At 35.7% G+C, this 15168-nt stretch overlaps 2 protein-coding genes across 14 annotated transcripts in view; one reads left to right on the top strand and one right to left on the bottom strand.

Annotated features, from left to right (window-relative positions):
* LOC109723871 lies at window positions 3276–7338 on the bottom strand. Of its 13 annotated transcripts, none has more exons than XR_002219760.1 (5): window positions 6751–7336; window positions 6361–6506; window positions 6058–6133; window positions 5739–5827; window positions 3281–5544 (listed from the first exon to the last, which is right to left on the bottom strand). XR_002219760.1 is itself a non-coding variant. In XM_020252360.1 (4 exons), the coding sequence occupies exons 1-4, from the start codon at window positions 6904–6906 to the stop codon at window positions 3298–3300; spliced, it is 321 nt and encodes a 106-aa protein (XP_020107949.1). In that variant the 5' UTR covers window positions 6907–7337; the 3' UTR covers window positions 3276–3297. The 13 variants fall into 13 exon arrangements, 4 of the variants coding, with proteins under 4 accessions (XP_020107949.1, XP_020107948.1, XP_020107947.1 ...); XR_002219759.1 differs by having other exon boundaries at window positions 5760–5827; window positions 6361–6514; window positions 6751–7335; XR_002219758.1 differs by having other exon boundaries at window positions 6361–6514; window positions 6755–7335.
* The window catches only part of LOC109724072, a 31937-nt gene continuing 25123 nt past the window's right edge, over window positions 8355–15168 (top strand). The window contains exons 1-2 of the mRNA XM_020252722.1: window positions 8355–8624; window positions 11637–11718. Of these exons, the coding sequence (XP_020108311.1) occupies window positions 8587–8624; window positions 11637–11718 (120 nt within the window). The 5' untranslated portion in view covers window positions 8355–8586. The remainder of the gene's footprint in view (window positions 8625–11636; window positions 11719–15168) is intronic.

Below are 15168 nucleotides of genomic sequence, written 5' to 3'. Positions count from 1 at the left end.
TTACATTCACCCCTCCTAAAAAGAAGTTTCGTCCGCGAAACTTGTAAACACTTACCTCACGATTCCATCGAGAATAGATAGGGATAATGCTCTTGCATTGCACTCTCCAGTTCCCAAGTGGCTTCCCGTTCATCGTGATTGCCCCAAAGGATCTTCACATAGGGTATCTCACGATTTCGAAGCCTTTTCACTTCTCGAGCTAGTATTCTCACTGGATGCTCCTCAAAGCTCAAATCCTCTCGTAAATCCACTGGAGTACTGTCCAATATGTGAGTTGGATCAAAAATATACTTTCGAAGTGTCGATACATGAAATACATTATGCACTCCCGATAGGCTTGGCGGCAAAGCCAGCCGATAGGCTACAGGACCAATCCGCTCCAACACCTCGTAGGGTCCAATGAACCGAGGACTCAACTTTCCTCGAATGCCAAATCTCTTAACTCCTTTCGTCGGGGAAACCTTTAGGAATACATGATCGCCAACTTGAAATTCCAGTTCTCGCCGACGTTTATCCGCATAGCTCTTTTGTCGACTTTGTGCTGTCAGTAGATGTTCTCGCGCAAGTCGAACTTTAGCTTCAGCCTCTTGTAGTACATCTGGACCCAAAACTAATCTCTCTCCCACTTCGCTCCAATGAAGTGTTGATCTGCACTTTCTACCATAAAGGGCTTCAAAAGGTGCCATCTGAATACTTGCTTGATAACTATTGTTATAAGCAAATTCAGCCATCGGTAAGAATTGTGGCCAACTGCCCTGGTAATCAATCACACAGGCCCGCAACATATCCTCAAGAGTCTGGATGGTACGCTCAGACTGCCCATCACTCTGGGGGTGGAAAGCAGTACTAAAATCCAGTCGGGTACCCATAGCCTCCTGTAAGCTCTTCCAGAAATGTGAAACGAATCGGGTGTCTCGGTCTGAAACAATAGAGGCTGGTACTCCATGTAATCGCACAATTTCATCAAGGTATACTTGTACGAGTTTCTCTTCTGACCAAGTTTTGTGGATTGGAATAAAGTGGGCAGATTTGGTCAATCTGTCTACAATTACCCAAATGGCATCGTGACCTGCCTGTGAGCGAGGTAATCCAACGATGAAATCCATAGTGATCNCTGTACCGGAACAGCAAGCAGAAAAAGGCTGATTTCGCCAGTTCAATGCATTTTCTCACTTTTAGCATTCCAATCATCCTCTAACTTGTTCAAAAACTTGTCCAAGTCAATTAGAACATGTAGAATAATTCCACACTTCATTCCACCCACTTGAACTCTGCAATTTGCGAAAGTCCAGTGTATTACAGGTGAGGAGAGGAAGAGAGGGAAAAAGAGAGAGAGAGGCAGGGGGGCTGGCATGTATGCGGGGAGAGAGAGAAACAGAGAAAGTGAGTGAGAGAGAGAGAGAGAAAGAGAGGGAGAGAGAGAAGGAGAGAGAGACAGAGTGAGAGATGGAGCCAGAGAGAGAAAGAGTGAGAGAGGGAGAGGAAGAGAGAGAGGGAGAGAGAGAGAGAATTTTAAAATTTTAAATTTTAAATTTTAAATTTTATTTTTAACTTTTAAATTTTAATGTTAACTTATAATATATATTCAATTTTAAGCTCAAAGTTTAAAATTTTAAATCTCTAAACTCTATAAAATTAATTAATTAATTAAATTTATTAATAATTAGTTATATATTATATAATTTTTTATTCCTCTCTATTTAAATAATTCTTTTACTTTGTCTCTCTTTTTAATTTTTTGAAGTTTAAAATTTAAAATTAGATTTGAAAATTAAAAAAAGTAAAAAAAATGAATGCTAACAACTGAAACATAGGAATATATTAGTTTGTTCAAAAAATTTTAGAAACTGCATAAATTTTCCGCCGCGAAGCGCGGACCTTCACTAGTACATAATTAAGAATGAGCTAATTATACTATACTACAAAAGCACTTTTTGAATTTTTCTTTAGTCTTTTATACTGTGCTAATTTTATTCTTTTTCCTTCCGAGGCATTACTAGTAGCCCTGTTATAAAATACCAGTTGAAAATAGCAGTAAAGAACATCTAGAAATAATATAAAAAAGTTAAAAGCAACATGATAGAAACTTTTAATGGGTCTATTTTGGAGCCTTATTTTACTTTTTTCTATTTTCTAATTAACTAGTGAAGGACCCGCGCGTTGCGGCGAACAGCTTCTATAAAAACAAACAATTATTAGTATTCTAAATAATTTGGAAAAAAAAAAAGCAAGAAAAGTTAAAAGAGCAGAGTGAGTTTCAAAAATATAAGGCAAAATTGTATGGCAATATATTTTGAAAACAAAATAAATAAACAAACAAATGATTGATTGACTTTTATATTTAAATTAAACTTTAAAAAAAGTTCAACAGATCGAAGCCAACAGCAGTGAAACAAAAGGTGAATAAAAGGAACTCAAAAATGGACTTAACCCAAAAGGAAAAAAACACAGCAACAACAGCAGCAAAAAGAGTAGTAAAATAGTAAATAAGAATAAAATACCAAATAGTGTCAAAGACAATTTTTATTAGTAAATGAGTTCAAATATAAAGCATTGCATCAGTTGGCACAGCTATTTAAGCTCTTTTGCGCTTTTTATTTAGATAGCAAATTTATTGTACACCATAAGAAATAGATCTGCCAGTATAGATTAGATGCATAACATATGCTCAATATTTTTCAGCGTGTTCAAAGAGTTTCTCACCCAAGAGGCTGCATTTAGCCTCACCCAAACAATTTGGGCCAAGTACTAAATAGAAATACAATACCAAATAATATCATCATCATAAGAAATAAAATAATTAATTATAAATGATTTCAGATAGTAAGAATTGTGTCATTATTTCTTCCATTCAATATTTACTTGCCAATTTTGAAGGAAGAGGCAAGAGTTGCCATTTAGACATCAGATTTGGACTGCTATCTGAGCCACTTTGTTCTTTTCTTTTTTGTATTCATCATCATCACTCGCTACTGGTTAATAATATAACTTTTTGCACCTTGTTGATGCTGGATTGGAGAACTGAACAAATATAAAAAATGAATATTACGGTATTTGAATTCAGAACCATATGAGCTAATACAACTTAGAATGAAACAAAGAAAAGAATATAAATAAGAACCAACACAATCGAATAAGAAAGTATATGATTCTGTACATTTTCATCTTTCTTCTTCATAGGCTTATTTTGCTGAAAACTTATAAACATAGGGAATCGAATATCAGTAGAAATGTTTTGAAAAAACTGACAAACTTTTTACAACCCAAAAAGAATATTGAATAAGAAAGAACACAACTTTATTTGTTATGACTCCTCTTTCTCATTAATACATAGTCCTGAAAATTTACAAACAAGTGAATTAATCAGACATTCATAGAAAAGCACCGAAAAAATTTCAAAACCCAAAATGGATATCATATTCTACAGATGTGCATAATAGCTTTCATTCGTTCTTCAGTTGTTCATTCTCCTGAAACTTCATCAGCAAAGCAAATTGTTTAACGAAAACATATTGAAAAAATAGATGATGATGCTTGTATTTGACCCTTATCTTTGATTGGCTAACTATTTTTATTTTTTTCGTTAACATATTCTTCTTTCATAATATTAACCACCTACTCTCATATTTCTTTGTTGGACATATTATGATGTACAAATACTTTTTCCACAAAAAAGCCCATCATATGCTTTTACAATTTTGAGCAAATTATGCATTTGTACTTTTTTTTTTTTTAAGTGACACAAATTTATGCATAAGCATGTAAATTTTATCTTTAGTTTTCTTTCTATTGTTTATTCTTTTAGTATTCAATGTTTATTAGATGAATCAACTGTAAATAATCCTAAAATGGGACAACATTGAATGTAAATTAGTTCTACATCTGTATGTTTAAGTATACACCAACTTACAATTAAGTTTTCCAAATAAATGTCAAAAACTATAATAAACCTGATATGACATGGAGAGCCGAATGCTTATTTATTAAGAATTAAATTTACTATGTCATCTAATTATTTTTATTAAAAAAATATCATGTTACTAAAAAAAATAACTCAAACAAAAGAGAAGAGGCTTGAGATGTTAATTGCCTGATAGAAAATTTCTGCTTCTGACAGAGCAAAAATTGTCTAACTATGAAAACAAAACCTCTCATAATTTGATCCACTTTGTAGCATAGCGCACGTCAACACTTCTGACATTTTAGTTTACCATGGCATAAAATAATATCAAGTTCAGGTTTCTAACAATGCAAAGCTTGGTAAAATTCTACCTTTTTTTCCTAAATAGATGACAAAAAAAAGTATATTTAGTTCTAAAAATCAATCAAGAGCTAAAAAAAAAACAGCACTAAGAATTCCATACCTGTATCACAATAGCCCAATTATCGTAGATGGAGTGAATACTAAAGATGTAATACATGATTCTAATATACAAACTGAAGAATCTTAAAACTTTTAGTTCGCATGCTAAAGTATGTATAAATAATGCAAAAAAAAAATTGGTATTAGCTATTTATTTGACAAAGAAAAAGGTACGTCAGTTTATCTAATCTCTTTTTGAGAAAAAAAAAATGGCCGAAGCACACACATCTTCCTCAACTTTCCTTCCTCAACTTTCCTTGTTTTACCACTCTCTTCGGAAAAAAAAGATTGGCCGAAGCACACCCATTCTCAACCTACCCACATGATATAATGTTGTAGCAATTGTAGCATTTCCATAATATAGACATGAGTAATCTGGAGACCATGTTTCTAACAGTTGAAAAATAATTCAAATTAAAAAAGAATATATTAGAGATTATAAGGACCTCTTTTACAGTATGAAGATAATAAGATATTAAAAGGCAATTCAATTGGTCTCCTATAGCCAAATTTAACTATTTTCATAATATCAAATCTTAAATACTTCAATTTAGATATTGTAAAAAGATTCATATCCAATTTCTCTCTAAAAACTCTGCAATTTTTTCAAAACTGATCTCAGGTTCAACAAAAAGATCATTTTTAACAAAAAATTCCCTTTTTATTTGCAATTTTACATAAAAAAAATCCCTTTTAAAACCCCCAAATCCCATTTTATATTATTTTTTATCCTTATTTTCATACAATTTAATCCCAATTTCTTCAAAAAAATCATCTCAAAAATAGATCAATGTCCCTATCTGGAACCCCTCAAAATCCACTTCATATTATTTCCCATCTTATTTTTTCCTTAAAAATCCCACCTTTATCCCCTAATCAACATCTAAATCCCCTCTATGATCCCTCCAAACTGATTTCATGTTGTTTCTTATCATCGTTGTCATACAATTTTAGCCCCAACTTGAAGAAACCTCCATCACTGGTACCAAGAGGCTGGATGTATACCGAAAAAAAAAAAAAATCCAATTCCTATAAAAAATCTAATCTTAATACTCTAATTTGCACCAAATCACATTAAAAATTCTTAAAAGTACCAAACCATCAAGAAAAAATGGGCAAGATGGAGGAGAGATCTGGAACCTTTAAACCGGTAGTCATGTATCCAGAGTAGCAGATTTTACCTATATTGATATAAACATCAAAAAGGCAGTTAAGAGGAATGAAAACAAAAAAAATTCTCGATAGTTTAATTGGAAGCCACTTGAATTCCTAAAGCAGAATAAAGTACCAAAACCAAATGAAATACAGATAACGATGACAAAGATAATTATGTAATATTTAATGTAGATAAGAAAGCCAAATTCTAGAAACAAACCATGAGGATAAACATCATAACTAATAAAAATTGTTGACTCATGAGTGCGCAGACAACTCTCCACCTCCCGATACCACTTGCTGCTGCACCTACAGAACAATCAAAAAATCACTAATCTGATTAAAAAAAATAATTCACAATGAGGTCTGTAAAATCACTCAGCATAAAACAAAAAGAAAAAATTAAAAATTTGACAAAACAAAAAATATATACTTCAACAATATCACATATACTATGAAACTAAATAAATATTCATAATTGAAAATGAAAAGAAAAATCGCCATTTTTTTGGACAGGTTCAAAATGTCTAAATCCATACCCTGATCTGGGGCTTACACTTGGCGATTGATAAATGCGAGCAGTTGCTTATGCTTCATGAAAGATTCATGTAAAGCCTAAAGAAAATACATTGGTCAAAAAACATCAACATGGATTAATTCCTAATGGAAATAAAAGGAGATAAAAGGTTTAAGAGATAATTAAATTTTTAGTGAATAATTTGACCCAACATCAGCATTGATACTGCTACAGAAATTTTGTTTCAGCAAAAATTTGGTGAAGTTCTTCAGTCTGGTAAACTAATTCAGATCCAAGAAGCAAAGATTTATAAAACATTTTTCACCTTATTTAGTAATGATCAGCTAGGCCTCTAATTCATCGACACAAAGAACAGTAGCATCAAAAGGCAAAAAGTCTTCTTTCTGTGAAGGCATTTCAGACAGCTTTGACAGGAGGTCGTCCACCTTCTCTTCAAGCTCTTCGAGCTCCCTAATTCACTAATTTGATTAAAAAAAAATTCACTATGAGATCTCTAAAATTACTTAGCACAAAATTAAAAAAAAATTTAAAATTTAACAAAACTAAGGAAGTATATTTCAAAAGACTCAAGTATACTATGAAACCAAATAAACATTCATAATTGAAAATGAAAGAAAAAAATATTAATAATAATCTCCTTTTTATGGAGGGGGGTTCCAAAATGTCCAAATACAAATCTTGATCAGGGGCTTACACACTTGGCAATTGAGGTCGAGGGCGTTTGCCTTGGCATTCGTGATTGCGGCATCGAATCCGCTACACGAAACCCTAATCCCATTCCGCTTCGACTTGAAGCACCCGATCTCCATCTCAGCCTTGGTGTCCACCTTGATCTCCTTGGGGGAAGCATTTCTTACTCCTCAGATCCGCAGCCTCCGTGGGGTTCAAGCTTTTCCCGAAGATAGTGACTGTGGCCGCGATCCGCATAGTATTCCCATTGCGTGTGGCCGAACCCTAGGATCTACATACCGTCAGGATCTGTGGCCTTGGTTTTGTTGAGTTGGTGTGGCGGCCGAGGCGGTTGTTGCTGTGGCGGCGGAGGTGGTCGAGGAAGGAGCCCTCAAGAGCATCGAAGGTAAGCAAGAAAAGGGCGGAGGGGCGGAGGGCGTGGTGGCTGAGGGAGGTGAAGAGGGTGCGCGAGCGAGAGAGGGGATGGGGAGGACCGTAGTAATGCGAACAGGCGGATGTGGAAGAGAGGAAAAAGGAGAGGGCTAGGGAAGGAGAGGGCTAGGGGAGGCGAACGGCGTATAAAGCAAAAAAAAAAAGAAGGAAAAAAAGAGCGTATGAAGCCAAAAAAAAAAACGGAGATGAAAAGGTGGATTTGATGGAAAGGAGAGAGAAAGGAGACATTTCGAGAAAGGAGCGGGACTACTCTAATTAAAAAGAAAGAGAAGGTGGGCCCACAAAAATATTATTATGTATATTTTAGAGAAGAGGTGGGTCCCATTTTTTTCTTAAAATAAGGAGAGAGCTTGAATCCCACGGGGATTAATAAGAGTTTATAGATGCTTTTCTAATTAATGCTCTAAAAAAAAGTTGGTAATGTTTTATAGAGATTAAGGAGAAAATAATAATATAGTAATGTTCATAAGAAAAAAAAAAGACTAAATTACATAAAATCCCCCTGTCAAAACTCGATTTTTTACTTTTTCTCCTGTCATTTAAAAACCTATACTTTGCCCCCTTGTAAAATAAAAAATATTCACTTCGTCCCCTGCCGTTAGTAATCCGTTAGAGTTCCGTTTATAAAATATTATTATATAATTTTTTATGCCGAAAATGCCCTCAGCTTTATCTCCTGTGAACACAGTGAAGGGCAAAATGGTGAGGGGTAAAATGGTCATTTTATCATCACAGTTCACACTGTACCCCCTGCGAATATTTTTTATTTTACAAGGGGCAAAATGTAGGTTTTTAAATGACAGGAGGGAAAAGTAAAAAATTGGATTTTGACAGGAGAGTTTTCTGTAATTTAGCCAAAAAAAAATAAACGATTAATTAAAAACTAATTTAAATATATTATAGGGATTGATAAGATGATGGAACTGGGATGATGTTTTTTTTTTTTTTTTTTTTTTTGTTTCTCAGTAAAGTACAGTGTAGTTACAAAAAAAAAAGAAAGAAAAAAAAAACAAAAGTACAATGTTGTACTGCCTAATTAAGATTTTAAAAATATACAATAAATCGTAAGTGGCGTGGTGCACGATGCACCCGGTGCATGCACGTGCTCCCAACGCCTCGCAAGTGCCAACTCGGGGTCCTCTATTTTCTATTCTATTCTATTCCCATTTCTCCTCGGGTAAGAACGAGTCAGCGACTCGGTGCTTCGAACGAGGTGGTGGTGAAAAGAGGAAACGTAACAGAGAACCTGAGAAAGGGAAAGGGAGAGCGCTCTCTCTCTCTCTCTCTCCTCATCCCTCCCCCCCTTTCGCTATCTCTCTCTCGCTTGCGTAAATCGAAACCCTAATCTTTGAATGCGTTGCTCAACCTAACCCTAATCGTTTTAAGGGCTTTTCCCCAAATTCTTTGCATGGATCAGCTCGTCAATTTCATCATCCGGCCTCCAAGGTACGCAAAAAAGGATTCGATCCATGTTTGTTTACCGTTTCTTGGTATGTTTTGTATGATTTATTTTGTAATTCGTGTTGTTTGCGTCTTTGTTGGTGGGAATTTGAAGAAATAGTGTCGATTCAGCTGGTGTCGAGAGGACATGTGATTTATGCGTGATTTTTAAGTTTCATAATGGCTAATTGATTGTTATGTTATTAAGCAGATGGTTATGTTGTCTTGTGAGAATTTCCAACATCTTTATAGAGTAAAATTTGTATGATTGGGAGAAAGGGATGTAAAGAACGAACAAGTCTTTTTAAGATCAACGATAAAGAGATAATATTCGGGATTCACCCAGGAGGTCATTGACTTGTGTTTTTGGAGGCATATTGGAACTGACTATTTTAAGAGGATCAGTATTTCGAGTTACCAATCGAGGTTCTCTGCCATACTTGGCTGCAAAATCTTGTCAGCATTTTGCATGCATATCGTGCTAAAGAGATAGGTTAAGACCAAGGATTTAAGCGCTCATCGGCATGGGCCATGCTCATCGTGCCATATCGTGTCGGCAAGATTTACCCACGTACCAATGGCATGGGTTGAAACCCTATTTTTGTTGAAATTGCCTAGTAACTACTTCAATAAAGTGTAGAAGATTTGATGAAGAATTTGTCATAAGCAATTATAATAAATGGACGCTAAAGAAAATAAATATTTTATGCCATAGTGTGTTGGTGAACAAGTACTTTTGTCAACGGTGCACGGTGGTACGATGTGGTACACACGGTGCCATACTATGGGAGCAGGCGCTTGGCACAACCCTGTGCTTCAGTGTCTAAATCCTTGGTTAAGACTCTCGATCTTATAAATGAGGATAAGAACTTTTGGCTTACCTCAATACTAGTAAAATTTTAAGCATTGTGTTGCCATAGGCATCGTATCTGCTAGTTGGCTGGTTGCCTGCTAGCATGGATTTAAGTGCCGTGACATGGGGTCATGTCGGAAACTTGCCGGCACCGTATGGCACGGTACGTGCCAGGCCCTGCCAATGTGTGGCGGTCACAAAACATACATGTGTGCCGACACATAATTGCATGAAATATTTATTTTCTTTAGCAACAATATATTCTAACGGTTTATTATGTATCTTTATTTAATCTTTTGGATTTTATTGAGAAGATTGCTTACTAATTTGAAGAATAGAGGGTTTTGAGCTGTGCCATCAGCACGAAGACTGTATCGTGCCGATATCTTGTCGACACGATATGACACGGTAGATACGGCTTTTGCCGATGGGTACTTAAATTCTTGCCTGCTAGCCATGAATTTTACTTGTGTTCTATAAGCCATACTAAGTGTTTGAGCTGATTTCTTGATGATTTTTTTGAGCAACCTATGCATCTGCTGATGCACCCAATACATGTGCACTTTGTTGTGCCTGCCTTATCAGCCCAATGGACCTTCCATATTCACTTTGATGGCATATTGGTTCAATAATGTCCCGCTAGTAATTTCATTTAGATATAGGGTCAGATTAAGTATGTAAATAACATGATAAGCTAAGCTTTCTTGTGGGTTAATTCCCGTTTGGTTCGTTGTCTTTTTTGTAAAAACCCATTTTCATTGCTTTCATGGTAAATGCTTTTTTCTCTCTATGAAACCTTCCACGCCGGTTGTGTTCTGACAAATGTTTTGCAGTTTTGTGCAATCGGACTAAAAACAGTGCGAATTTAGTACATTGATAAAAACTTATGTTGATGCTAAGACTATCCGACTATCCAAGGAGGGAAAATTCTGTTATCATTGATTTGCAGTCTAACAGAAGTTGTTGACAATGGGGGCATTGCACATAAATTGGAGTGAGGTTTTCGAAATAGGAAAGCGCATTTGGTGGGCTATGTTGATCATCTACTCCCTAAGTTAGAAGGGAAATTTTGCTAGGATGGCTGAAAGGCAGTAATTGTTTTATGGGTGAAAAGTTTTGGCATCCATGGATGCACACACGTATGCGTCAATTGAGATGTGGGAAAAAATGAGAATGACGACGTGAATCGGTGGTGTTGTTTAGAAAAAGAAGAATATGAAAGATTACTGCTCCACAAGTTAGGCTTGCAAGGAAGAGTTGCATGAAAATCATATGAGATGCTTTGAACATATCCAACTGAGGCTTCAAAATGTGCCAGTAAGGAGAAATTTTTAAATTTAAAAGTGGATTGAAACAAAAAGGAAGACCAAGAATGATTTCAGAGGAAGTTGTGGGAAAATACATTATAGTGCTTAATATTGGGGAGAATAATGCAAATAATTTGTTAAGTGGAAGAAAGAATGATTTGGCAACCCATGTCATCTGGTTAGAGGCTTATTTATTTATTTTTCTGTTGCTTAAGAACCCTGGATGAGGAGACAGAAGGGTAAGCCATTCACATTTGTTTTAAAGATTTATTATTATTACTTTTTCTACTTTGCCCATTCGTTTTATTTAAGTGGTCCATCTTTCAGCTGGTCCCAAGCTTGGAAAAAGGAAGTTGCACTAATTATCTTTGACTGCAAGTCTAAGACTGTCGGTGAGACAAGACAATTATAATAGCACAGAATTGAGATACATATGCTCTCAAAAATTATACCATAGTGATTAAGAAAGATTACCTAGTTGAATTTGTTTTACTTGGTAGTTTGTGTGTTCTTTACCGTTGATTCTTGAAATAACAAATGATGGCTAATGTAATGAACATAAATTCCTCAGCCCTTTTCTCGGAAGACCTGATTAGCTTCTCCTATTTAATTTTCATTATTTTCACATAGTAATATGACAAAGTTTGATTATCATGGTTCTTTGGCTGGTTGGCCATATCATGGTTGCTAGCTACTAGTTGGATATAATAAGTTAAAAAAAAGCTTTTGTTTACTGTAATTTTAATGAACTATTGATATTTGTGCTTTTTATAATTTCAACCTGTCATTTGCAGCTAGTCATTGTTTTTTCTCATTTCAAGTTTGGTGGATATAGTAACTTGCATGTTGCACTTGCAGGGCTGATTATAGTCCAAAGGACGATTTATTGGATGAAGAGTTTATGCTAAAGGGAAGGTGGTTTCGGAGGAAGGACTTGGAGGTAATATTATTTGTAAATTGTAAATCAGTTCAATCTGTAGAACTGCTGGTTGAATCTTTGGTTTATTGTAAGCTTAATTCAAGCATCAGTTAAGCTGTTTAATAGTATTTATTATCTTATCCTCCATACATTTGTATGATCTAAAATGCTACAGTGGTTGTTCCTGTTCCAATTCTTGTGCTTGTATTCATTACTTGATTTATGAAAAATTTTGCGAGCTGCATTGTTGACTGTCTAATATAGCTTAGTTAACAGATGATACCGAAGACAGCAATTCACCTGATCTTCACTTCTCCTTTGGTTTTAGAACTGTATTGGCTTGCTTAACTATTACCAAATGTCTTTTAAATAACTGGGACCTTCGCCACTTTTGGGTTAAAAGAGAAGTTGATTTCCTAATGTGCTACTATATTCTATCTATAGTCAGGATTGTTTGATTTATTTTTGGATGATGATCCTTTGATGCACACGAGACAGACAAAATCATATGTAAGTTTCCTTTCGTTTTCATAGAAGAGAAGCCCCATAAAAGTTTGAGATATATGCCTGATAACTTCTACTCCTTTTCTGTGGTCTCTTGGTCTGTTTCAGCAAGAGAGTTCTCTCATGCTTTTGACGATGCTTAGTGGACTGGGCAATAGTTTAGCTGGGTTTCTGAACTGCAGTTCCAAATGCATTTTGGTGTCAATTTATTCTAGATGATTATCATGTCAGTCTTACCTTAACAGGAAATATCATATAGTTTGCAATATAGAAGATAGTGAATGTATATTGCTAGACTATGAAGCTGGAAAAATATAATCATTCTCACTTTGATCCTAGTTTTGCAGCTTAGTTACAAGTTTGTCATTTTGGATCTTCACCTAGACTTTGAAACATTTCTTATCCAGCTAATAGTAGTTCTGTAGCATGCAGCCAACAGTTTAAGTACGCACATGACCAAGGTGCAATTTTAATTACAACTAGCGTAGTGCCCGCACGTTGCGTAGGTTCATTTGTGTAGATGAAGAGTGAAGGGAACATGTAAAAATACACAAATGATGAATAAGAAATAGTGAAGGGAACATATGGCTGTAACATATAAGTAATTAATGCTTGATTCATTAAGGAGCTCAGATATCTAGGATTTGCTGACATTTTTCCTTTGCACAATTAGAAAAATTTTTTTCTTCCCCTTTCTTGTCGGCAATAAGTTTAGAATCATTAATAGATACAAGACTTGCCATTAGGCCGTCAAATGCCCTACTTTTAAATTTCCCTGCATCATCCGTCAGTAATATTAGCATCAACAACAGCAAAAGTAGAGAAATGAGTACAAGATATAGGTAGACCATAAAAATCAACACCAACGGTTGTAGAATAAGAAGAAAAGAAATGAAAAGAAATTACTGAAGCAATAGCAGCAGAACCAGCAACAGAAAAAAATGAGTACTAGAAAGTACGAGTAAAGAATTTAAATATATAACACTCAGATTTGCCCATAATCAGTCATCAGTTAAATATAACCCTTTTTTTCATACGTCAAGACACAAATGCAAGGAAATAGTTGCATGCGGCGTACTGAGCAGAAAAAAGAGTCGTAAATAACGAACGATTCCCAAACAATGTAAAAAAGGGGAAAGGAAGTCTTTCTCCAGTAATTAGTAAAAAAGAAGGTAATTTTCGAAGGAGCAAGATCATCACAGCCTAAAGAGGAAAGATTTGATAGAGTAAGAGGGGGAAGATTTGATAGAGTAAGAGTGGTAAGCAGTGAATCTCGATGCTTGGAATTGTTGCTATATGGCTCACTGCTTGCGAATATAAAATTGCACCGGTGAAGACGAATGTTCTGGTTGTTACATACAGGATAAATTAAATGCTGAGCATAAAATTGACAAAATTATATTGCTTCCAACTGGGTAATGTGTTCAAGAGCAAAAAAAACATAACAATGTTATCAGCATTCAGGGAGAGAAAGCAGAAGTGAGAAAATGGGGAAACAGTTGCAGCAGAAGTGTGGGGTTTTGCTTTCATACGGAAAAAGTAGAAGATTGATTGTTGTATTTTTTGGTTTCCTTTGAGTCACTGCACTTCACATTTTTGTGGACTCCTTTCACAACAATAGAAAGTGTAACAAATTGAGCAAGAAAACTAGCTTTAATAATGCAAAAATTTCGATGAATTGAGCAGGAAAACCAACAACAATAGAAGTAGAAAAAATTTAAAAAAGGTCCGCAGAAGAAAGAGAAGAGAGATCGATCAACAACTGCATAAGCCTGGTGGAAAGCAATCAACATTGAAGAAGAAATTAATAACATGTTAATAGTAACAATACTTAAATTCAGACTCTTCCAAGTGGAAGGATGTCACGCCCCGGGGTCCCTTTCAGTTTAAAAGATAGCGGAAAAGCGTCTGAAATTTTTTTTTTTTTTTGAAAACTTGACCCCAGTGTATGCCAGATCCGCCACAAATACAGGAGATCCACTGTTCACACGGACAGAGTCTCCCCTGTATTTGCACGGCGTCGCACAAGTACAAGAGTACAACCAGGATACAACCACCACTAGATGAATATAAAGATAACTATACATTCATACATTCACCATTCACACCACAGTTTTACATTCAATGTTTAAACAGAAATCCACGAAAAATCATTTTGAAAACTGTTTCCTACACGGAAATCTTTATTCGTTAAAAACGCTACCACGAGGGGTAGAAAATTTTTTATTTTACAAAATCCAGAAATCCACATTTTCAAATGTAAATAAACACTGAACTACATAAACCAACTAAACTATTCATCAGCCAAAATAAGAAGGGTAAGAAAGTAAACCGAATTAACCTAGGTCGAAAGCTCTATCGACCGCTACATGCGTACCTCACGTCTCGTCCCATTACTCATCGCCCGCGATACCTGAAAAATGGTGGGGGAGGTGAGAACATGTAAACATGTCTCCCCTCCCAGTGGGTACCGCAAGCCGAAGAAGGCGAGGAGTACTCACCGGATCGGGAAGAGCTAAACAATAGTACGGGTCGGTAGAAAATACAGTAACAATAATAATGAATGAAAGAGACATATATATGAAAGAAAGTATAACTACCGCTACTGTAATGAACAACTGAATGTATACATGTAACAAGACTATAGTAGCAAGACAATGTAACGAAAGAACTGAAGATATACAAGTGACCACTGCTACTATAGTTATATGCGTTAACCGGACAAGTAGTCCAAAAGTACCCAATCTAAACCGCCGTGTCGGTCTAAGGACCTCAGGCAAAAGCCACTACCTGCTCGCACCTGGCATGTAACCCTAGCACGAAGAGAACACCGCTGGGCTCACGGGTCGGATGTATGACCACTTTTCCGGAAAAGAACACCCTCCTGCGGGGGATCAACTCGCTGGTGTACGTGAAATGCACTCGAGCTGTGGCGATCAATGCGGATATAATCAATAGCCAACCGTC

This window comes from Ananas comosus, linkage group 18 (assembly GCF_001540865.1).
Source record: "Ananas comosus cultivar F153 linkage group 18, ASM154086v1, whole genome shotgun sequence".
Lineage (NCBI taxonomy): Eukaryota > Viridiplantae > Streptophyta > Magnoliopsida > Poales > Bromeliaceae > Ananas > Ananas comosus.
This window is presented reverse-complemented; position numbering and strand designations above follow the sequence as displayed.

Excerpts from the sequence above, each read along its gene's own strand:
- LOC109723871 (XM_020252358.1), bottom strand. The coding sequence starts at position 6,906 with ATGCTTCCCCCAAGGAGATCAAGGTGGACACCAAGGCTGAGATGGAGA. Across the intron at positions 5,545-5,738 it reads TTATGATGTTTATCCTCATG|GTAAAATCTGCTACTCTGGA; the intron begins GTTTGTTTCTAG and ends ATATCAATATAG. Across the intron at positions 4,754-5,503 it reads ACATGACTACCGGTTTAAAG|AAACATGGTCTCCAGATTAC; the intron begins GTTCCAGATCTC and ends TTCAACTGTTAG.